Genomic DNA, 25,789 nt, shown 5'->3' with positions numbered 1-25,789 from the left:
GACATTATTGGTAGGATTGAATACTTTTCAAGACACTGTAATTTACTAATATTTTCGGTCTCCCAGTCACAATAAACATGTTTGCCCTTTCAGCTATGGGGCATTATAATGTGACAGTCAATCTCACTATTCGTTGATAAAAGAGTAGCCCAAGAGTTGCCAGTGGGTGGTGATGACTAGCTGCCTTCCCTCTAGTCTTACATCACTAAATTAGGGACGACTAGCACAGATAGCCCTCGTGTAGCTTTGCACTAAATACAAACAAACAAACATTGTATACTTAATACTAGATATATTTCTATTTCACATTAAGCACGGTGCCCTGGCTTTCTTTATTGCTTTTAAAACTAAAACATACAGAGTACAGAAAATCACACGCATTATATTAAAACAGTTTTGAACATGCAAATAAGAAAGTCATGTTTCAACCATAAACCATATAACATTGTAGTGCAACAGATGGTATCAGAACTACATTTTGATACCACTTGGCATTTCACAAGAAGTGTGACACCCCAGAAAACTGATTGTTTTTTGGAGTGGTACATAATAGCCCTTTCTAACACAAGGTATTCATACAAGCAGACCACAGAAATGTGTTCAATTGGGGATGTAAAGTTTGCAAGACAGAAATATCTCTTGTACTAAGCAGCATTTTAAAGCAAAAGAATACGTATCAACTTGTGGGTGTCATAATAAAACTTGCAATAAATCATTCTTCAGCCACAGTAAACAAACTGCAGTATTCTGTAGCAAGTGAGAATACTTGAATAGAATGGTTTGTAGCAAAAGTCATAAACATGTCCCAGGTAGCAGCACCCAAGATAATCAACAGGGATCTCTGTTTACAAAAGTGCCAGCTGTAACACATACATACAGTTTGCTTCCACGTGTGTATACATTCAAATATCACTTGCCTCAAACAGCTGGAGGTTGAAATGGGTATTCATGTTGTTCCATATCAAGGTACAATGGTGAAGCCACCAAATGTAGTCTAGTGTGATCAGACTCCTGAAACAAGTGGTGAAGCCCATTGTTCATATATACGATATGGAAAGCAGACACTTTTAATATAGCAACCTTGCACCAAAAATTATGATGCAGGACTACTGTCAGATAAGCTAGATGGACTGTATGATATGGAAAGGTTCATATATTATTGTATCAAGATAATGCACTCTACCTCAGTAAATGCTCAACAAAACAAGTTATAGAATGTTAACTGCATTGTTTTCTTTTAAAGTTTTCACTGCATAGTAATTCTATGCAAGTGGTCATTCTGTCTCAACATTGCCAACTTTAAGAGAACACTACAGATATTTACCAGCATGATATGCCCTTCCTCCTTTGTGTGCACGTATCCCCGAGGAAGATCGATGTCGCAGAGCAAACTTCTTGATTGGTCTGGGTAAAGGTGAGAGACATCCTGTAGTATTCCACACCTGTTGTAGCTCAAACACTGTTGCTTTTTCTAAAACTGATGTTGGTTTGTTCAGCCAGCCCTGCAGTAATGATTTCGTAATTATGGTTCTAGTAGTCAGAATATAAAAAGTTACAGCTAGATTTTGCATTGAAATTCTTAAACTATAACAATCTGAAAACATTTATTTCTTATTCTTTACCACATAGTTGATAAACTGTATCAAAATATTCCATTTCTCTTGCAGTGAACAATTTGGCCTCAAAGCACTCATCTAATCAGCAACTGAGCATGATTAAAAGATGTTACACTGACTTTACCAACTAGTCAATCACTGAAGTTCTCAAGAACCTTTCAACTTTTGCTTTACCATTTCTTTACTTTGTGAATGAAAACTATATTTAATTTGTGTGATGTGTTTTTAGTTATCTCTGTGTAGCATGATGAAAAATTTAGTCACAATGTCTGAGGCTGAAATCAAGATTATTTAAACATATGCACATAATTCAAACTACTGAAATAATTATAATATTGGCTGGCAAAAGTAATTTTCAGAGAACTGAATCTGATACCAAACAGGGATGCCAGCAACTATCAGCAAGACTTAAAAACATGAAGGTTGAGTTGACATTCAATTAAACGACTGCTCATTACTTGAATGTTATCTGTAATTTTTTGACATGTTGTTAAACATCTCTATGCACCGTGATGAAAAATGTATTTATGATGTCTGAGACTGAGCTGAAGATTACTTAAACATGTTAGCTAAAATCATTATAAAATTGACTAGCAAGTGTAATTTTCAGAGAACTGAATCTGATACCATACAGAAATACCAGCAACTACCAACAGGGCTTAAAAACATCAAAACTGGGTTGACATGGAGTCAAATGATTGCTCATTACATGATGACTATCAAATTATATCAGACATTTCAATGAAATTTCCAGACAAACAGCAAAATAAGAACCTTAGAAATGCAAGACACTGTCAGATGCAGTCACATTATGAATAATTTAGACATATCTAATAAGCAATAGTCTATTTGTTGATTTGCTAAATCAGCCCTAACAAATATGTTGGATATAATGGATCTTTACATAGCTGAACAGTAATGACACATATATGTTGAATTATTAATTTAAGATGTGCAGAAACATTGCTTAAATTAGTCTCATTATTATATTCACCTTTGTTCATTTGTAACTAAGCACAAAGCTATACAATGGGCTATCTGTGTTCTGCCCACCATGGATATTGAAACCCATATTCTAGCATTGTAAGTCCACACACATGCCACTTTGCCACTAGGGAGCATATTCAGCTTTGATGTCCATCTCAATTGTATATAGTACTTTGTTTTCTACTTATTTATAACAGAGATAAATCTTACTGAAACACATTCACAAGCCTTCTTCACACTTTTGGTTGCTAAGATATTGTTCTTGCAGCTTGTGAAAGTTCTTTTATTTTACATTATTGAAGAAAGTATGAAAGCTTAACTACTTGAATTAATGTTAAAATATTACTTATATTTAATACTTGAATCTCTCTGAGACTGTATGCTGATTCACTCAAATATTAAGTTAGTCACTGTTTTACAATGCAGATAATGGTACAGAATTTCCAAAAATAAAATTCAGTTGAGTATGAACAAAAATATTCTACAGAAAGAGGAAAAATGTTTTATCTGAAAGTGATGTGCTACTATCACAATGAAAGTGCTAAGTTTTAATGATATTGAATATCCTATAAGAACTGAATTGTAAGTTAAGTAGCATGCTTTGTTGATGAGCTAACAAACCAAAGCCACGCCTAGTTGTAGAAGACGAATAAGCCAGATCAAATGATGAACTCAATTGGTAAGGTTATAGGGGGAGAAATCTCCTAATGAAGAGAGTTGCCATGGGATAAACAGATGGGAACAAGAACCATAATGGCAAAGAAGTCAGACCACCAGTATCCACAGGCCAAAAGAAGAAGAAAATACGTCTTAACGGAAGGTGAAACAAAGAACACAAGGAAATAAGTTCAAATGGAGGTAAAGTAATGGAATAGAGTATCATATTAACATCCCAATCTGAAGGAGTAGGTTGTTTAGAAGGTTTACGAATCCAGAAGGAATGGATTAACATGGTAAAGACAGATGACAGAAAAACCCTGAGGTAATGGGAAAATGGAAAGTAGGGGATGAGGCTGCCCAATAATTTGAAATCAAGGAGGCCAAAGACCCCCAGTCGAAAAGCCATGTGAGAAATTTGGAGACACCAGTAATGACAGAACAAGCAGCAGGAAATCCTTGAGCCATTGGTGAAAGACCTTCCACTTACACTGATACATATCCATGGAGGAATGATGGATAGATTGAGCCAAATAAAAAGTTATGTGACAAGAGAAACCAGATCTCTTCACCAAGGACAAGGCAAAGTCAAGCATGAAGACATAGGTTCTAAAGTTCGAGATGCAGAACTTGTAGCTTTGTTTTACAAAGAAGGTCAGATAGCAAGGGAAGTGGTACAACAGGAAATCAAAGTAAACAAGGAAACCATTTTTAAGTACAGAGCAATCAGAAGGGCTCAACAGAGAATGGTGTGGATAAGGGAAACTCCCCAGTGAAGCGATAAGATCGAATGATAAACATATAGGAATTTGTGAGACCAATCCTGACTTAAGGCCTCTCTCTGTAGCTAAATCCTGAAGTTGAGGAGAAACTGGTGATGGAAGGCAGTGGCAAAGGCCTTACACTACAAAGACAATTGAAAACAAGAGGATGAAGGGACCTTTTCATGGTGTAAATTGTGTCAAAACTAGATAGATGATCCACCATGAGGTTGAAAGTACCCTCAGTAAGAGCATGAAATGCAATCAAAAGAATGTGTTGCACATAAACTGAACACAGAAGATCCAATTTATGAAAACAAAGATATCTCTCCAGGTGCCAGCTTGGTGATTGATATAAGCCACCACCACTGAAATGTCAGAATGGACCATCACCAGACAATGTCTGGTTATGAGAAGAAAGTGATCCAAAGCTCAACAACAGACCAAGTGTTCAAGGAAATTGATATGTAAAAGACAATTCATCAGCAAATGGAAGCAGGAAGATTGAGGATGAGTAAGACTAATAGGGGATTCAGGGCCTGTTACCCCCCAAACAGGTAAAAACAAACCCAAAAGTTGTTGGCCCAGGTACAGACAGTCAGCCTCATAACATGGAAGGGCATACTGATTAAAACCCATGGGAGAAGAGGCATACAAACACCAACACCCAACTGAGAAGTGAAATATTTAGCATAAACCCAAAACTTCAGGCAATGAGAGAAAAAAAAATAGGACTGAGAAGAATAGTCATTATTAATGAAGGATGCAGATCATAAGATATAGGAGTAAGACACAAAATGCACATACCTGAGAAATAAAGTCCAAAAATACCTGGACAGCTGAAGAGAATCCTCAGGAAGGGTATGGGAAGGCACTGAAAATTCAGGAGGTGGAAACAGGTAATCAAAATCCTCATCAGTCTTACTAGATTCCACATGTTCAGGAGGAAGTGTGGTAGTGTGTGGAGATAAAGGTAGACCTAAAGAACATTCAGTCTCCATACAAATAAATGTAGACAAATTTCCCATCAGATGACCAGCACTTGAAACCTGTGTTGAATGTGAAACATCTGAGGCGATAAAAGTAACTTTGAAATTCATGTTGTAGCACTCAAGAAAAGCATGTGAAATAAAAATAAATGTGACCAAAATTAGGATACTTGTGTATATTAAATAGAAACCACTTTAATAATTAATCCAATCAAAAGAACTAATCAAGACAAAAAAGAAAGGTTTCCAATGCAAACAAGATATGATAGTTCAACAGAGGTTCATAAATGGAATCATGTTTACCATATAAGTGTACTGTACTTCTGCTGGTGGTGAAGTTACATATGATAATTTGCAGAAGAAACACAATGGAACCATTTGATTCCAAAGGGGTGTCAGAATGCTTGTGGTATACGTAATAAAACAGTTTGCACATAGAGGGCAGTACTAAAGGGGCTTGTTTATTTCTGAATTTTGCAGAAAACTACACAAGGGCCATCTGTGCTAGCTGTCCCTAATCTTGTAGTGCAAGACGAGAGAGAAGGCAGCCAGTCATCACCACCACCCGCTATCTCTTGGACTACTCCTTTACCAACGAATAGTAGGATCGACCATCACATTATAATGCCCCCACGACCCTGAGATAAGAGTCAAGCGTCTTATCCACCTAACCATGCCAGGCTGCACCAAATGGGAATAGCTAATCTTATGAGGGAAGGAAAATACCCTATCAGAAAGTTCAAGAAACACAGCAAGAAACATAGATAAAAAAACCTTCAGTAAAATCTATAAAAGCAAACATTAAATCTTTTAAACCACTAATTTTATACTTTCTATACTAAAAGTAAGAATATTCGTTTATTTACCTTATGATCTTCCATCTTAATATGTTGAAGTGCAGCCAACCACTCTATCATCTGCACATGGGTGTCTGCTTGAAGAAGATATTCTGTACCTCCAGGAAGACACAATCGAAAGACATGCTTCTTTTTTGTGTAGTCACGGGCTATTCCTGCTATGCTTGATTTTACTGGTATGTGTGTGTCTTGAATCCCTGAACCAACCTAGCTTATAATGATTTCCAACTTAAAGTAATATATCTAAACTATTAAATAAATATAACTTAATTAAGACGTAGCTTTAATGAAATTAATTTTCATAAAAGTACTCGTAACAAAAAAACTCAGGACAGAATACATCAAGAACCTCATTATATAAAATAACCAAATTTGGATATTTTTCTCCAGAACTTATGCTGCAATGTATTGTGTACCTATGATATGGTGCTCAACCTTACCTCACATTTTTGACAGAAAAGCTGCGAAATCTTATTTTGGTAAACTTGCAAATTATTTATTAAATATCTCTTGAAATTATGTTTCCTGTGCATGCTAACATTTTATTTGTATACACAACAAAAATGCATATTTAAGTGTTATAGAAATATGTTGAAATACTCTAACAATTCCATCTTACATAAGTGACTCAAACAATACATATGTTTTCCTTACAATTTAAGTGGAATTAATTCCTATTCAAAATAACAATACAAAGTCTACCTTCATGTGTGTCCTGGATATTTGCACCATACACTCTGATACTCCAAATGGAAATCCATAACTAACATCACAAGTTTCAAATGAATACAACTATTCCTTAGACTAAAATAAGCAAGTATAACCATTCAATATGTTTCAAAAGGATTAGATAACCCCTTCTATATGTTTCAAAAGGATTGGATAACCCCTTCTACATGTTTTAAATACATTCATAATTTTTCCATGCATTTAAAATGGAAAGAAAATACCACAATATACATTTTAGTTTAAAAGTGTGATAATTTGGTCTGGCAAATAGATTGACAAATTGTTCATTAACTAAGTGAAATAATATTGTTAGCAACTGTTATATAACGTAAAACTGTTTAAACAATATTGTACTTTGAAAAGATACTGAAGGATAATATCACATTTAACAATACAGAAATATCAAATAGTTATTGCAATTACAAACTTCTAAAACAATGGATTTTAACTTAACAAACTATTTATGGTAACAAAAGTTCATGTGGCTGACCTGACAAACATTGAAAACTTAACATAGAACTACCTAAAAATGTAAGATGTGTGTATCCTGTTTTATGTTCCAATTATACTGAAGCATAGTGAATAAATTTTCAAAAAAATGAGTTGTTTCAGTATTGAAAGTTGTAGTAAAATGCTGAACATACCTATAAAAAGGATGTGATGATATACTTCAGTTCAACAAGTATGAACAACTTACACTACATATGATTTTATAGACCAGTTCACACATATGTCAACATTTAGAGGACAATGGTCGACAGTTCTAACAAAATATTAATTAAAAATGCAATTATTACAACACAGGATAATGTATACTCAGCCACGATTATTTGTTCCATGAATTTTGAAAACTGAAAAGTTTTACCAAAATCTCACCTCAGATGGATATCTTTTTTCTTTTAAAAGATACAGAATCTCTGCATTAAGCACTGCCCACACTGGTCTCCAAGAACGATCACTTGATCTCTGTTAATAAAATCTTACATGTAAACTTTACAAACTATGGATTTTAAGCAGTAAAGAGTTAACAATGTTTAAACTAGTCAGCTCGAGTTTAACTTTTATTTGCTCAAAAACTATCTGTTCCATACAAATCTTTCACAACTCAATTATGTATGAAGAACTACATTTATAAAGATTGTCACTGCCAATATTTCCCAAAAGTGCTTAGTTTTACTCAAAACCTACTGATAAAGAAAATCAGACAAGTAATTTATCTATCTAGTTTTATATTTTTATGGTTATCACTTAGCTCAAGGCGTTTGTGGCCTACACTATTAGTAACACCAAACCATGGTGAATATACCTAAATATAAATTAAAACCAGTATTTCTTTAAACAGTGCATAAAGTTCTCCTATCACTTTCCCAACAGGAAGCTATGAAAACATAGTCACTGTCTTTAATTACATCTCTAGAAATTCCTTTTTAAAAGTATGAAAAACCTGATCACAAGAAAAATTAATTAATAAATGGTTAAACATCCTATTTTTCTAAGTGGACAGTTTGAGTTTAAAACAATAGATTTGTAAAAAAAAAATGAAAAGCAATAAATGTATAAATTTTAGTAATTTTTTTGAAGATGTGGAAGACAAATTTTTCTATCTATATATCAACAAAAACTACCTTATGATAAAACAATCCTGCATCAGCTAAGAAGTTTACAATGTTTGCCATACTGTTACGAAGAAACACTGGTTAACTAATAAAGTGATGGTTAGGTTTAGTTTATGAATTATCTAACTTTATAAAAGCCAGTATGTATGCCACATCATGCTTGATTTCTTAAAATAGAGTGAATTACACAAGCCAAAATAGATTTATCTAGACAGAATACTTCAATTACAGTCTGTTCATTATGATTTTATTGATGAGGATGAGGTGAAACCATTATCACTGTAGTGAATGTTGATATAATAAGCCTGAAGTAAATAAGTAATGTGGGATCACCTAAACTGGAGTCAAGTGCATAGAATTTATCATGAAAGTAAAAATATCAATTCAATCTTAAACCTAACTCATTTCTGAATTAAGCTATTTTTTGTTATATCACAATGTTTTTAATAAAAAAACAAACTTCTTTAATCTGGATGAGGGACAGAACTTAAAATAGGAGTCAGATTAGAGGGTAAGCATAGATATGAAAAGCTATTCCATCCTGACTGAATGCATGATGGAAGACCAAAAAGTGAAAGGCATTGATAAATGGTGTCCCCAGCTGAGAACACACTCAAAAAAAGCTTGTGGACAAAAGGACCACTCTGTAAGGAAAATCTGGTTGGGATGATATAAAGGATCTCCAATCAGATTCATGGCTCCAGGAACATGGCCAGCTAACCAAACTATGTTGTGACTGTGAGCCCAGAAAAGAAGAACCAGAGTCTGAAAATACACAGAATTAGAAATGGTTCCAGTTGCTTGGTGATATCACTGATGGCTGAAGGACTGTCAAAAGCTTGAAGCTTGATGATATTGGTGTGGAGTGCAGATTCTTATACAGACCTTAGAACCATAATCTCTTGAAAGTTGAGGTAAGCTCTCCACCCTATTAAAGACGCATCTGTAAATAAATGTAACTATAGACAAGGTGGAGAAATGGAAACCCCCCATCACAGTCTGATCCCTTTCAAGCCACCAAGTTATGTCCACTCTGATCGTGGAAGGAAGGGTAACAGGATTTTTCAAGATATCCAGAAAGAAGTTTCATCGATGGAGAAGCATCCACTGAAGTGAATGCACACAAGCTTGGCCCACAGGAATAAAATCTTCCAAAGAATCCCATATCCCAAAAAAGAAAAAGAACCTTTCAAGCCAAGAGAGAAGGAACAATAATGGCCTTAGTGAATGCCCGTTCCATATTACCAAGATAAAAAGGAGAAGGCTGGGTCCAACTGAGATGTGAATTAAAGAAAACCCCCAAATGAAGCAGGTATTGAGAGAGGGTAAAAATAGCCCTTTCCAACTTGATTAGAAAACCCACCTATGCTGCTTCCTTTAGAAAGAAACATATGGTTCACTGGTTGTGAATGGAAATAGGTGAGCAGTCGCCAGTCCTCCACATGATGATTGCAAAGATCTAGTAAATAAAAGTAATGAGAAAATGAGTAAACAATGACAAATCATATAAGGACCTGAAGAGACACTGAACATCAGTGTCATAAACTAAAACAACTAACCCTCATGGATGAATCAAAGAAAATGATGTGACTTTAGAGCAATGGGAGTATGAAGATAGGTGTCCATCAGATCAAATTTGTTCATGCCAAGTCCAGAGAAAACTTTAAGAAAGTGAGAGACAGGACTCCATACTGAAGGGGAGAGGCTCCAGAAAGGAATTCAGCAGAAACAGATCTATAACTGATTTCCAACTACCCATCTGTTATGGACTGCAAGATACAAGTGATCCACCTGCTTGATAGTTCCTTTGCGTAGGAGGTCTTGAACGGCCTGGGCAAGACAAATGAGTGAGGAAGGATCCTGAAGAAGAGGAAAGGAAAAATATAATAATTGGAAGGTGGAGTTTTACTTAATAAAGCAGGGGAGGAACCACAGGATATAGGGTGAAACAAATAAAGAAAATGAAGAAGGATGCATCTTGATTCAGTTGAAGACAATTTAATGGTTGTTTAAATTCTGATTGACAAGTTGTAGGAAGGAAATAAGTAGTGAAATGTTGTGAGCATGTGTTGACTATGATGGACCAAAAAAAAAGTGTCAGGAAGGTCCAAGTGTTCTTCCTTGTTATGGCAGGCCTCTTCAGAATATGGCCACGTGGACAAAAAAAATTACTAACTGAATGTAAGACTCTAACTCTATGCAAACAAAGGATGAACTTCCTCAACAGATAAAGTCAATCACATGCATTGTCATCTATCACAACAATATCCATGTCTGACACATTAAATCTCAAATTCATTATCAAAATGTTGAATTCAGAGACAAACATTTAGTTGAATACAAAATTGTAAAAACAATTGAAAACTAACAAGAAACTTATAAAACTGGGAGATTAAACTTTGACTGAAAGGGTAACAAAGCACAATTTAAAACTGTAGTCACACTTGGAAAATTTAAACACATATCTAAACTGTGTCATGTCAACCAAGAAAATGGGAACTGAGCAGGAATAACAGAGGGAGCTAGTTGCACCTTTATAGGTCATAGAATACAATTGCTGGAGAAGAGACATATGATATGTAATGTTCAGAAATGGCATGAAACTGGAGAGGTATAAAGACTGGTGTCCTGATTACTAAAATTAGTTTAATAATGCTTATAGGATGTTAACCATCAAGATAGTCTTTTGTGTGGGTAGAGGTAAGTCTGTTTTGGAATACTATATTGATTTAATAATGAATGACATCAAAACTGCTAACTTATTTCTCCTAGTGATTTTGTTGCTAACAAGAACTGATGTTGTTAGGTCTTTTATTGATTCAGTTGAGACAGTTTAATGGTTGTTTAGATTCTGTAAGCCATGACTTGTCTGCTTTCTAACAGTATGATGAAAGGCATGCAGAATGGATGAAAATCAGACTAAATAGGCCCTAGTTCTGTGTACTGCCAGAATTTCATCTTTGCATCTAACTATTTGCAGTGACACCATGTATTATTCATCCTCACTCACTCACTGATTTACTAGAAAACTCAAATTTACATGAATATCAACATCTCAAGTTCATCTCAAGTCAGCTGGCTCAAAAGATTCAATATCTAAGAAAACTAGTTGCTGACTCACTGGTCTTTTAAATAATGTGTATGCTAAATCAAGTAAACTAATTAAACAATAATAAACAATTTGGTGTAAGAAAGGAACAAATAATTTTAACGTCATTATAATCTTAGTGACATAAATAAAATTAATACAATTTATACTTCACCGACTTAAACCAATTCAAATGAAGAGTTACTGTTCGAACACGTTAATAATGTAGTAGCATCTTAACCATTGCTCCATGAATCATACCAGCTGGCCTGAATAGCCCAGATACTGGGTAAAAGGTCTCATCCACATTGGACTTACCAAGTATGGTGTGGGTTGATATAATAATACACATTCTTTTTTACTTCCACTTGAAAATTTTTTTAATTAATTGAAACTCCACTTGAAATAGTGAGAAGACACTTAAAATGTGCACAGTATTTTTACAGCCTAATTTTTATATTTTCTCAATTTTCTACTTGAAAATAACTTTATATTTGGTCATCTACAATATAATGTTATAGTAAAAAAATCTCATGATTTATTAAAAAGTTTTTAACTTAAACTGTAAACCACAATGACATTGCATGCTCTAGTATGAGGCAAGAAATGTCATTAAAATATTTGCATAGGGCAAATTTGAGTTGGAATATTAATGGCAAGCTCATTTTATTGAATGACTAAAGAGAAACTAAAAATTATTACTTTGTAATGTTCATTATCCTTTTCAAACTGACAAGCTCAAAACTTTTAAAACTGGATATTATTTGTAGTAAATTTCTCATTATAGTACATACTTTACTCAATACATCTTTACTTCGTTTGTGGTTTGGTTTGAATTTTGTGCAAAGCTACTCAAGGGCTACCTGCACTAGCCGTCCCTAATTTAGCAGTGTAAGACTAGAGGGAAGGCAGCTAGTCATCACCACCCACCGCTAACTGTTGGGCTACTCTTTTATCAACGAATAGTGGGATTGACCATCATATTATAATGCCCCCATGGCTGAAAGGGTGAGCATGTTTGGTGTGAGGGGGATTCAAACCCGTGACCCTCAGAAAACAAGTCAAACTCCTTTACCAACCTGGCCATGCTGGGCCTACTTTGGTAGTGAATTCCCTTATTTAATATAAATACAGAGACCTTTTCAACTTGACTGAATTAAAATATGATCTTTTGTACAGAAAATACTGCAAGAAAATTCACAATCACATCACACTTATGACTGAGAAACTAAACTTATTGTCAGGCCTGACAAGAGGGGAGTCAGGGGGGCTACAGTCCTGAGACCCAAGGAAATATGGAATAGAGAATAATGTATTCTCACTTTCATAACATACTTAAGGAAAAATTGTAGTACTGCGAGAAATCGCTTTGCCTCAAAAAATACTTTTTATCAAAAAATATGTAAATTGTCAACACATTTGGCTTCCGCCAACCAGAAAAATTCTTCATACACCCATGAATCTACCATGAATTTATGAAGACTTCAAAAAGGGACATGATGACATAATTGTCCCCAGGCCCTGAACTGTCTCTCGATGCCCCTGCGTATTGTACAATACTTAAGGTTCTGTGCATCTTCATTATGAGTAATAAAGAAACCTGTAATAGTTATTCAAAGAATTCCTTGTAGACCTAAGATAAGAAAATAAATTATTAACAAATTGGTGAATTTATAACTTCTAGTTATTACTATTATGTTTTTGATATACTTTAGGATCCTTTAGTAAAACTGGGAAAATTTAGAGCAAGTATCTAAATTATGATGAAGGGTTTTTTAAGAAAAAAAGTACTTTTCCTTCCACAGTCAGGGCTTTACAAGCTAACCATCCTTGGTGCTCCATAGATTCATCTTCAGTCGGTTTTGTTTCTGTAGCTTTAACTTTCTCTGAAGTCTGGAAAAATATATATTAAAATTTAATATCTACAAGCATCACTCTCCATCCATACTCTTAATTATCTTTATTTCTAATACTAATCAGCATAACATTTCAGCACTTCAGGCCTTTGAGATGCAAAACACAATTATCAAAAGGTCCACCAAGAATAAAAATTTGCATATCAGAAGTAAATCTTAGCACAGAAAAATTAATTTCTTTTCAGTTTTCTAAAATAACATTTATTATATTTTAAGTTAGAGAAAGCTATTAAAGCTAACCTTTTCTCTGTGGAAAGGTCCAAGTTTTTGAAGTTGATGTGTGCTGCTCAAAGCTAATTGGTCACTACAATTAAAAAATAAGGTATAAAAACATTTAAGAACACATTTATTTATTAAAATGAAAGTTCATAAATAAAACTCTAAATACTTTCATTTACTATATTCGTTAGTGCTACATAATAAAGTGGCTGAAGGATGCACATGAAAGGCACACAACTGAATTTAGGCTCAATTGTAAGGAAAATTCCTCTTCTTTTCAAATATACAAATATACCTGCATAAAGTGATGCAACCATTGTAAAAAGTTTGATCAAAGTGACCCACCCTGAAATTCAGTGAATGTTTTTGGTTAACACAATAAAATAATGGTTCTCATGTATTATTTTAAATTATGAGCAACGGAGAATACTTTTGTAATCTGTATGGTTCATTTCAATATGTTCAAGTCCATTTCTGAAATTCAAATAAAATAATGCCACAAAACACAAACATTCATGGATTACAAACACTTGCTATGAATCATTTTTAGCAAGTCTTAATAAATATATGCATATAAATAATATTCAAATTAACATGTATAAATTAGACCAGATATCATAGCAGTAAAGACAAGGTGTTAATATTCTCTTTTAAAGAATATTTACTTTCTTTTTTTGGATATCTCAGCCATCACATGCATCACTAAATGTTCACAGAACCATTTTGGTGGGTTTTTATTTTCTATTCTCACTGGAACACACTGTAATAGCTTACATATCTATTATCAATTCAAAGCCATCTGACATGTTCATGATATATGCCACAATGAAGAAAAACAGTGATATGTCTAAAAGCATTGGACAAAAAGGTGACATCCAGACAATGGATCAGCAGTTGTATGCAACTACAAAACAACTTATATGGACTTTTCCTCATAAGTTCAAACATAATATCTTGTGTCTTGGAGAGTTCCATATGCAATGTTGTTTCATTGTTGCTGTTGGGTGGTTATGGGGTGATGGATGCCTCCATGGTCTGTTAGTGGTTTTAGATGTTTTTGCTGCTGCTAATGTCTCCAAGATGCTTATAGGAAAGCAATACAAATGTGCCATTCATGGATTGACAATGACATTTAAAGCACTGAAGAGATGTTTTATAACTGCTTCCTTTAATTGATGTCACAAAAATTCACCATCAACAAATCCCTTCTATCTTTGGGAAACATGTGAGTAATGCACAAGTTCCTGTTTGATTGGACATAGCAAATGTGAAGAAGGATCACCCTGAACTATAAGATGATATCAAAACATATCTAGTTTCAAATACGTCAACAGTCACCAACATTCTCTTATTGCAAGTTGTTTTTCTATACTGTCTAGATTCTGCTTTCAAACACAACAACAGAGAGACAACTGGAAACTGCACCTATATATAAAGACCCAGATTCAATCATACTGTTTTGCAACTAATCACACAAATTACTCAAGAATGGTAACTGATGTATATTCTAGAGATGACAGGTTTACCTGGTGCTGTGAAAAACGTATTTTGTTTTAGTGATATTTCTGTTTCCCAAGTTCCTGGCACATTCAGTGGAATCAGCAGTAATTTGGCAACAGAGAAAACAGTGCTTAAGGATTCTAACAGAAACAAAAGGATCACTGGTCTCACATTGAAAAAAAAAGTGTAACTCACTGGTGTTTAATTCAATACATCATAGGAAAATACAGACATGTCGTGCAAAAACGAAGCAAGAAAGCTACAGAAACAAAGCATAAATGCCATTGATAGTTACTTCTTTCTAGTATAAAATAAGATAAGAAACATGTCCAGGCTCTAGTCACACACATTTGAAATAACATGTCGAATAGATTTGACACAGATAGTGCCTCAGTTTCATTTATTAACATATCAACTGAATTGCACACAACAAAAGAGGTACTAATATCATTTTTTAACAGTAACAGCAATTTCTTTAATCCAATTAGCAAGTTTCCAATAAAAAGCTTTTGCAAACAGTGCAAGCTTAAGGCAACATCAAACTAGCTAACGACAGTCCATACATAATATTTCAGAGAGTGCTAAGTCTTGCTTGTCATTGAGATGTTTTATTGGATGTTGTTCTGAGTCATCCTATCTGAGCAGTATCAATCAGTTTGTGTCACAAAGATGGTGCAATGTGCAAGACTATAAAAACAAAACTATTCAATAAGCTGGAGGAATGTGGCAATTTCCCACTGAAGCTCCTAAAGATAATAGGGAAATCACTGTATGTGTTTTAGATGCTATGGGATATATTCAAGTTCTAAATGGGGAAATTCATCAAACATTTGATGATCAGGCTCTATCTTATCTGAATATCTTATTGAAGTACTTCACAAAGGCCAATACTACTAATGAAGTATTTGATAAATACAACATCAAGAATTTGGTTAAAACTAGAGAAAAACTTCAGCATGCTAGAAAATGTGCTCAAGGTAAGAAATGCACTTTGCTCAGAAGTTGTCCAGTTCCACCCTAGTAAAAGCTTTCAGATATTCCTGATGACAAGAGCAATCTTATCAAGTTGTATTGTGATTACATCATGCAACATATAAAGAAGAGCTTTCAAGGAGATTTGGAAAGAACACCATCTTCTTGGCAGCAGGAATGGCAAAGATGTCTTGCAAATCACATACATAGTGTAACAGAGATGCCACGTTCACAAGAGGAGGTTGATACAAAATTATTTCTTCACATAGCTCAGGCAAATTGAATATTTTCAATCAGAAATGTTAAAGACCCAGTCATCATTAAATATGCACATACTTATGTATTCATCCTCTCTACATATTATTTTCAGAACTTCAATATGGTAAAGGAGCTGTATATTCAGGAAGATGTGGTGACAGCATGTTACAACAAATGGAAAGTTATTTCAGTACATGATATTGTTAAACATCTGGGACAGAGCTTTTGTAACATTCTGAGATACAGTATTGGAACTGGTTAGTGTGTGTATCAGCTTTTTATGGTATTGGAAAGAAATCTGTGATGAAAAAAAAATCTCAATCTAATGTCTTCTCAAACATCATAGATTTGTCATGAAAAGATGTAGAATTCACCATAACAAGATCACAAATGTTTCTAGCCAAACTGTATGACCCTCAACACAACTTCAACCAAACACTTTAAAAACAAAGCTATCAGTAAAGATAGAAACCAAACTCTAAATTGAATTATAAGAAAGCAGACAGATTCCAGAAAAGTCCTGGTCATACCTCAAAGAGTTTTTGGTGACACATGAAGCATGTCTCTTGGCAAGCAAAAATCTGAAAATTATTTCATGTTGTCAAGCTAAATGTTGGCCCACCTTCAGATCATGGGTGGAACAAATTGGATGGCATTATTCTACCAATTTGGTATGTTGGTCATGCTGCATCCAATATTAAAAAGAATATGATGTGTTCATGTAGTTCAAGGCAAATTTGTAGTAATGGATGTTCCTGTCATCAAGATGGGTTGCCCTGAATAGCATTTTTTTTTACTTTTGAATGGAATGAAATGTGGAAATACTAACATTTACCAAACCAAAACTACCGAAGATAACAATGAAAAATTTGAAGAGAGATGTAAATGCGTTTAAGTAGAACAGGTGTACATGTACCATCGAACTGTAATCTACATTAAAATATAACTGTTTACATTCATTACTGTGCTCTATTATTTTCATATAAAAATGGAAATATTATATTGTAAGACTAACTTTTTTTCATAAACTTGTGCCACAGTCACACACCTCACCAACATTCAATCAGTTCGTTAGGCATGTATAGTAACTGGAATTTCAACTTCCCAAGAACATAACCAGGCATGTGTTTGCAATTATTAGTGTCATTGTAACTTTTATCACAGTAGAAGCTATTGTACCATTGCAATCTGAATGAGATAGTCCAAACTTCCGAGTTCATATTAATTAGAGTTTTAGTTTGTTTGTTTTGGAATTTCGCACAAAGCTACTCGAGGGTTATCTGTACTAGCCGTTCCTAATTTAGCAGTGTAAGACTAGAGGGAAGGCAGCTAGTCATCACCACCCACCACCAACTCTTGGGCTACTCTTTTACCAATGAATAGTGGGATTGACCGTCACATTATAACACCCCCACGGCTGGGAGGGCAAGCATGTTTGGCGCGACTCGGGCGTGAACCTGTGACCCTCAGATTACTAAGCGCACGCCTTAATGCGCTAGGCCATGCCGGGTCTAGAGTTTTAGTATGTAAATGTTTAATATTATGGAAATGTCAGATTAGTAATTTACAAAGTAAACTCAAGAGACAAGAGAGTTTTTAAATTTTCTAAAATTCAAGTGTCTTACAATAATTTTAAATATATTTAGAGTATCTAGTATTGACTCAAATGAGAATTTGCAATCCACAGATGTTTTTTTTTCTTGAACATCAGAATTGGGTTTATACAGATCAAAATAGAACATGGATTATACATATGTATTCTAACTTGCTTATAATTTGAAATAATGCATAACTCTTTCTTTTTTTGCATATTTATCAAACATTTGAGTGTGGGTCACTCTGGCCAAAATTTTGACAATGTTTGCACCACTTCACAGAAGTATAGCAAGCACATTTTGAAAGAGAAAATATTTTTCTTTCAGATGAGCAGACATGCAGTTGCATGCCTTTCAGGTCCATTAAACTCAACAAATAGAGCTCTTTGAAGCATGAGGTCACTCAACTAAAAGTTTACTCTTTATTACACCAAGTAGAAATGCTTTCAAAAGAATACAGTCTGTTTGCTGAATTTTCAGCAAAACTACTCAAGAATTATTTGCACCAGCTATCCATTATTTTAAAGTGATAGACCAGAGAGAAGGCAACGAGTCAACACCTCCCCCTACGAAATCTTTACTAACTAATAGTGGGATTAACTATCACCACCTAATAATGCCCCTCCAGCTGAGAAAGAAACATGTCCAGTGATGGATTTCAATGTGAGTTGAGAATACAGTTAAAATGGTAGCCAGAGTTATACGTCCAACTTAAATTCTACAAATCAACAACTTATACTTGAGCTGCCTCAAAAATTAAATACAATTCTGATAACACCTTGACAGCTTTAAAATTTGTACACTTTATTCTATCACTTTCCTCTTTGGCCTATACATGCTTCAAATGAATGAGCATGATCCTGTTTTGAAAATAACTGATTAGTCAATAAAACAAGAAACATTAACACTTACCATAAAACATAGCATTTTTTCTATCTTAAAAAAGCATCACTGATATATTCCCACCCACATTTCTGGATTACAATATTTAGTATAAATTATAATTAAAGAACTCATGTTACATTTTGTAGTAACTTCATGAAGTTCTAATAAAATGATCAGCTGAATCTAATTAGCTAGCATAAAATGAAATATAATAACAAGAACACTAAACTTCTGATAAAAGTAAACACTTTGGATATGTGCTTGCTTAGCCAAACAACCAGTGGTGTGAATACCTTATCCCAGGATTAAAGATGAATGCTTTTAATATATCTTTGTTGTAAAAAAATTCATGGAAAATGCTGTCCTTTACTTAATTAGATAAACTTTTCTATTGAACACTAATACCATATGTATTCATAAATCTGAAAGTATTTTTACACACCTCTGACTTGTAAATTGTAAATTGGTAAGCTAAAACGAATATGGAGAGAGTAAAAATATGCATTATACATAGTTTTTATCACAAGTGTTAGCCATACACGTTTCTAACGTTTTGCCATCTTCAGCACTTGAAGTGTAATTTTTAACTCTTCTAAGCTATAACTAAACCAAGCCACTACACTGATAAGCTAGTGTCTATACTACTAATTAGATTATAAGTTATTTAACAGAGAAATACTTTTTTAAAGAAGAGGAAGTATGTTGGTACTCAAGATATAAAACTAGCAATTGAGACACTGAATCTATATGGATTTACAAACAGTGGTTGTAAATGTAGGAAGTTTTAATTGGAAATAATTCAGGAAGGTTCTTTATACTATATGTTAAAAAAGCCAACTAACTGATATGTCATTACAGAGTTCAAGTCAACCACTAATGAAGATATGGTTGAAAGAGTTAAAGTGGAAAAAAACATTTGGGGAAGAATTATTCTTGCATGTATTTTATCTTTTGCTGCATGTTGAAATACAAAAAAACTGAGTTTCAGTTTCTAATTTTCAAAAAAATTAAGGTTGAGGCCATGAAACATGATTTAACTTTGGTAAATTGGAATAATAAGTTAAAAGCTGTTGTGGGGCTGATTTTGGAAATTTTTAAAAATAAATTCATTTTAATTCATGATAATTATGTTTTAAAAGACAAAAGTACAACTGAGAAGATCAAACCTAATTGGCTAAGTAAAAGTATAAGAAGAAAATTGGGGATAAACATTATAAGTTTAAAAAATTAAATTCTCATATAGAATATACAGAGGTGTAGGAAAGCTAGGGATTTGGTTAAAAAGAAAGTCAAAAATGGCTTATTAAGAAACCAGCAGCAAGGATATTTTAAGGCAAGCAAGAATCTAAAATTTGAACTTCATACCTTCTTGATGTGCTAAGACATCAATAAATTGACCAAATGCATAAGAGAACTACTTCCCCACCTCTCTCTCCGACTTGAAATTGCTTGCTAATGAGCTTTACATGGTTGACAAATGTTTATAACCAATCAAAATTGCAGAAACTTCTCTACTTAAACCACACAATTCTACTTTCAGTTTCGTTCATACTTTCACAAAAAATACTTTGTTTGTATCAATCAAATCTCATGATCTGAAGAGTTATGAAATTGTTCTAACCTACTTATAGCTTACAAATAAGCTGGATAAATTAACTTTATGGCATTCTATTCTTACAACTGATGTATTTTTGTGTTCTAAAATACATGTGTGAAAGATAACTTAATTATTTTTTGACACACAAACATGTGAAACTAAACAAGCCTTAAAAGAAAACAACAAATATTTTTACTCGAAAACTAATGGTTTAAGTACAGAGGAGTAAAACAAATCTTTCTTTTTTATAGATATTTTTTATTTATTATTTGTTTGTTTTAGAACAAAGCCACATTAGGCTATCTACTTTATCCACCATAGCCAAATCAATCTCCAGATATTATCAATGTAATTAAATAAATGTAACTATCTCTGTTCCACTCAGAAAATTTTATTGTTATATAATTTTTAACAAGGCAATAAAAATGTGAAAATCCTAAATTATTCGATTTGCAAAACAAATCTTTAGTGAAATAAAAGCTCTAAAACCTCATTATCCTCAGGATGTTGTGAAACATGACACTCAAATCATGTTGTGTTTACATTAGATCTACAGGTGACAGTTAACGGTTGTCAGCCTGGCATGGCCTGGTGATTAAGGCACTCAGCTCGTAATCTGAGGGTCGCAGGTTCAAATCTCCATCACACCAAACATGTCCACCCTTTCAGCCATGAGAGCATTATAATGTGACAGTCAATCCCACTATTTGTTGGTAAAAGAGTAGCCCAAGAGTTGGCAGTGGGTGGTGGCGACTAGCTGCTTTCCCTCTAGTCTTACACTGCTAAATTAAGGACAGCTACCACAGATAGCCCTTGTGTAGCTTTGTGCAAAATTAAAAAAAAACAAAAAAACAAGCCAGTGGTCTCCCACTGTGATTTATTGCTTTTGACACTTTTAAGGTTTACTAAAAGCTTTCTCAATTTTGTGGAGATATATATAATAAATTGAGATTTATAGTATATTCTTATAGGATTAATGGTTCTAGTGCTAGACCCAACAAAATTTTCAGGTGAATTTATAGATATCTATGTTCCAAGTCAAAATTAGTAATTATACAAAAAATGTCTAGTTTTGGTCTCTTTATCTAAATGAAGATATTGACTTATTAAAAAAGGTTCAAAGGAGGGCTACTTGGATGGTTCAGAAGGTAAAAGCATTTTCTTTTAAAAATATAGGTTAAACCTTTTTTAAATTATTTGTTTTCTTCAGGTAAGAAGATTAAGATGTAGTTTTGTTGATGTTTACAAGGTTATCTGTGGGAATAAGTTAAAGCTTCCAATGTCTTTATGCTGAAGACAATAGGATAAGAGAACAAAACTTTTATATTTGGAGAAAGATAAGTTAGACTTCAATTAAGACATTTTTATTTAAAGAAAGACAGGCTAGACTTCAACTGAGACAATTTTACTTTTCTATGTGACTGTCTCATGGAATGACTTGCTGTTAGCAGTAGTAGAAATCAGCACTTCAAAGTATGCTAAGAGGGGTATTAATCCTTTCGCAACAGGTAAGGGTTCAAAAGCCATGTCATCATATTTGTTGATTTGCATTCAAAATTTTATTGAACTACTATTTTGTTAATTAATTTCAATAAGTTTGAAATCAAACTGTACATTATAATTCAAACTTTACTATTATATATGAGTTAATTTCTTAATTTAAAAGTAAATATTAAAAAACACATTTAAATATAGATTTTAGTGAGTCACAGGGTATGTTGAATGCAGCACTGTTTAAAATTAGATGTTTATGATGTCAAAATACAAAGTATATAATTGTGTACAAATTAGGAACTCAAATTACTAATATTGGCAAGCTAAAATACAAAATAAGAACCTCATGCCTTCTTATTTTGCTGAGATATGGCTTACATACTGAATCAAACACAGTGGCCTTATTCAACTCTCAGCTGTTTTGAAATGATCCTTTTATACTCTGAATAACCAATCATCAGCTTCGATCGTGGTTTTCTCAGCCATTTTAATCTTTGAAAAAAGCTTTTTGTTCTTTTGATCCAAGTTTTCAAGGAGGAAGATTGTGTCTTTAGTCTGCTCAAAGTTTCATATTTGTTTTTAAATTTAAATAAATCTTAGTTACTGAGCTTAATAAATTATAGTGGAAGTCTATGGTATGAGTGAATGTAGTTATTTATGTTTGATATCCTCCATGTGAGAAATTGTAAAAGGCTTAGCAATCTATGTCCAGCAACAACTGAGTACAAAGGTCATAGTGAGAAGACATAATTGTTTGCTTTACTTCTTGATTTACTGTTCTGTATTTAAAGAACAATAAGTTTAATAGTTTATTTCTAAATAGCAATAATTTATTCACACATATAACGTATAATAATTGGAATTTGACTGTATGTTAGAAAACACTAATTCACTGAAACACAGCCAAAAGAAGAAAGACTAAAAGTCAGTTTTATATTACTGGATACATGAACTGAGTGCACGTGTACCAAGTCAATGCAAGTTATGTAATATTAGGTAATCACAACTAGAAGGTCAATATAATAAAAAAATAATAAATATATATGTAAATATACAGTGTTATGAGACTTAAACTACTTAGACTAAACAATCGTATTTTTATGTTACAATATGTAGTCATTCTATGATGAAAAAAGTATAATTTATATTCCTAATTTTCTTATAATGGTTATGATGTTGGTTAAGTGACAGACCCCACACATTTAGCATATAGAAAATGACATAAAATATAAAATCTTACTGAAAATAAATGTTTGAAATGTATTTAGGAGATTTTAGAGATTATGCAAATAACATTTGAGATTTTTGAGATGAATAGTTTTTTTACTCATTACATGAAATCATTTTGCACTCAGACTGGTGACAAAACAGATTATTTTCACAAACAAATCTTTAGCAAATTTATTTCATTAAAAAAATCTGATCTTTTGTATACCAAATACTTGCAATTTTTACTAAACGTCTACCAAAGTTTGTGTAGTTACACATGTTGTATCAAACATTATAGTGCAAATACTTAACATGTGCAAATGTGTACACAAACTCATTTATATTATACCGAGCCAGTAGTGAAATAATTATTTAATTCCTGTCAAATAAAGGATCAGTTTAAATTTTTACATTTCTTAAGAATGGGTGTGTGAGAACTTTATTGAAAGATCAACTGGTTCTTTGTTAACCTTAAGTCATAACAGCCAGAATATTAATAAAACTGATCACCAACTGGGCAATCAGAAGAAGTTGTTTGTTTTTTTCTTCACCTGATTATGGAATGATCTTCCTTTTCATCACTGTAATATATATCAGAATCCACATCAATATGTTCTCTTGGTGTAGCTTTCAAACAGGAAACTCGATGACCTAAAGGTACTTCTCCTAACACAGGAATACAAAATAACAGTTAAACAATAAAAAACATTAAGACTTTAGAACTTAAAGTTACTATATAGTTATTTTCTTATTTCTTAAATAAACTGGCAATGTACATGTTGTGCTTTACTTTTTATATGAATATTGCTCTGACATAAAAAAACCAGAATCTCTTCTCACTCATAGAAAAGAATTCATCAAATTATACCTGAATACAAAAAACATACTATTACAAGCATAAATACAAGTTTTGAAAATGAAAGTCTAAAATAAACTACATATTATATACATAAATATTATTTTACAAATATTAAAGTGTATTTGACAAATGGAACTTTCATTTTCAATTTGTTTTGATTCAGTTCCTTAATTATTAGGTTGAGGAATAATTCGTGAGCGTTTTTTAAATAATTTCATTCAAGCATTACATGTAAGACTATACAATACTTCAATGCATGAACACATTACACCCAAAACATTTATTATGATACTTTATTTCATGTAATACCTAGGTATATAGTATGCATTGTTTTAAACAAAATTGCAAGAAATTAAATGCGAAAAGCAGATGGTGTCGAAAATGCTCGATTTTGTCCACTTGACATTCCATTTAATGAGCTGAAAATGAAAGCAAAAATTAAAGACATATGAAAATCAAACACACCATCTATTAGAGCAAAAAATTATCTACCAAATGACATGAAATATTTTGCGAAAGCGTTTCATTTATGAATATATTTTGTTAACTTGAAAAAACGCTCACGAATTATTCCTCAACCCAATAGATTAAAAGTGCAAATATTAGTATCGGCTTTTATTGTGTTTTGAGTTGTAATACTCATCAAGTAAGTTGAAAAATCTTCAATTTAAATGAAAATAATAATGATAAATCATAATGGCCATATTTCATTGATTTGGGTGGTTAAAATAAAAAATTGTTATAACTGAAAACAATAATTTAAATTAGCTGACTGGTTTCATGATGTTAATGAATTTAATCCTAATTGCAATGAACAGGTTATTTTTTGTTACTAATTATTGTAACTGGTACTCACTAGCAATCAGTTTTACTAAATTAATCAATCATACAGTTCTAATCAAAATGTCTGCTAATGAAAAATATATGTATAAACACAAAAAATACACAAAATTTTACTGACCAATTGGAGGTTTCTTTCTAAGAACAACTCTGGATGAACACTCAGTGGTGAACTGTTGATCAGATGTTGCTCTGTCATCATCTTTATGCATTGTGTCTTTCATTTGAGTTATGTCATCTATTTACAGTTTAAAAATATCATAAACATAAATAAGACAATGTATTTATAAAATACAAGTAGATATATGCTGTAGAAGCATAAGACCTTGTACTAAATCAAGAATGCAACAAGTAGGCTAATGTTTTGATTTTTTTTAAAATATAACCAAAAATATACATATACATAAATATATATATAATACATCAAAAAAACAAAATTCTTACTTTTATCTTAGAATTAATATTTAGCTTGTAGATAACTTGAACATCATGTAGTTATTGAAGGTACTATAAAACATATATGTATCTTCAAACTTTTTCAAGTGCATTTTCTGATGATAAAAATTTTATGTACATAAAGTACTATCAGCTCACCTTGGTACTTAAAAAGTGCTATTCTAACATTATCATTGTTCTGCCAAAACTTAAAAATACCTGTGAAAAGGTAGGTAACAGAGGCAATTTGTAATGTAAATTAATGGACTTTTCAATAATTTGAATGTCAAATAAATAGTTTAGACTTTAACCTACAACAAAGGGTTCTTAAAACTGAAGTAAAATCTAAATCGAAAATATGCTATATACTATTCAAAGCATTTTATGTATATACCTACAAAAATAAGCCTGTATACCTTTTCATTTATTTTCTTAAGCCACTCAAGTACTTTACAACAATCAATAATTTCTATATATATTTTATGGTACATTACTATTGAGCTCTAGACCTGACATACTAAAGTTACATTCCTGGTTAACTGAAAATGTAAAACTTTATAACCTTTGCACAATATTATATACAACTATACTACAAAATTTCAAGGGACTATTAATACTAACTTTTGATAAGAACAAGCTGCCTGCTATGAATTAAGCTAAAGTTCATCTTCATGATGGACATACCTAACTAGATATAATTTTATTATGTT

General features: G+C 32.7%; 1 protein-coding gene across 10 annotated transcripts in view; it reads right to left on the bottom strand.

Annotated features, from left to right (window-relative positions):
* The window catches only part of LOC143234174 (rho GTPase-activating protein 23-like), a 71,114-nt gene that overhangs the window by 13,848 nt on the left and 31,477 nt on the right, over positions 1-25,789 (bottom strand). For 8 of the 10 annotated variants that reach the window (XM_076471313.1, XM_076471314.1, XM_076471318.1 and 5 more), the window contains 7 exons: positions 24,766-24,882; positions 23,497-23,611; positions 13,457-13,520; positions 13,092-13,193; positions 7,473-7,562; positions 5,877-6,074; positions 1,325-1,502 (listed from right to left, as the gene is read on the bottom strand). In XM_076471313.1, the coding sequence (XP_076327428.1) occupies positions 1,325-1,502; positions 5,877-6,074; positions 7,473-7,562; positions 13,092-13,193; positions 13,457-13,520; positions 23,497-23,611; positions 24,766-24,882 (864 nt within the window). The remainder of the gene's footprint in view (positions 1-1,324; positions 1,503-5,876; positions 6,075-7,472; positions 7,563-13,091; positions 13,194-13,456; positions 13,521-23,496; positions 23,612-24,765; positions 24,883-25,789) is intronic. The other 2 variants (XM_076471316.1, XM_076471320.1) reach the window with 1 other exon arrangement.

Source organism: Tachypleus tridentatus, chromosome 12 (assembly GCF_004210375.1).
Source record: "Tachypleus tridentatus isolate NWPU-2018 chromosome 12, ASM421037v1, whole genome shotgun sequence".
Lineage (NCBI taxonomy): Eukaryota > Metazoa > Arthropoda > Merostomata > Xiphosura > Limulidae > Tachypleus > Tachypleus tridentatus.
The sequence above is the reverse complement of the archived record's forward strand: the minus strand, read 5'-3'. Positions and strand labels throughout refer to the sequence as shown.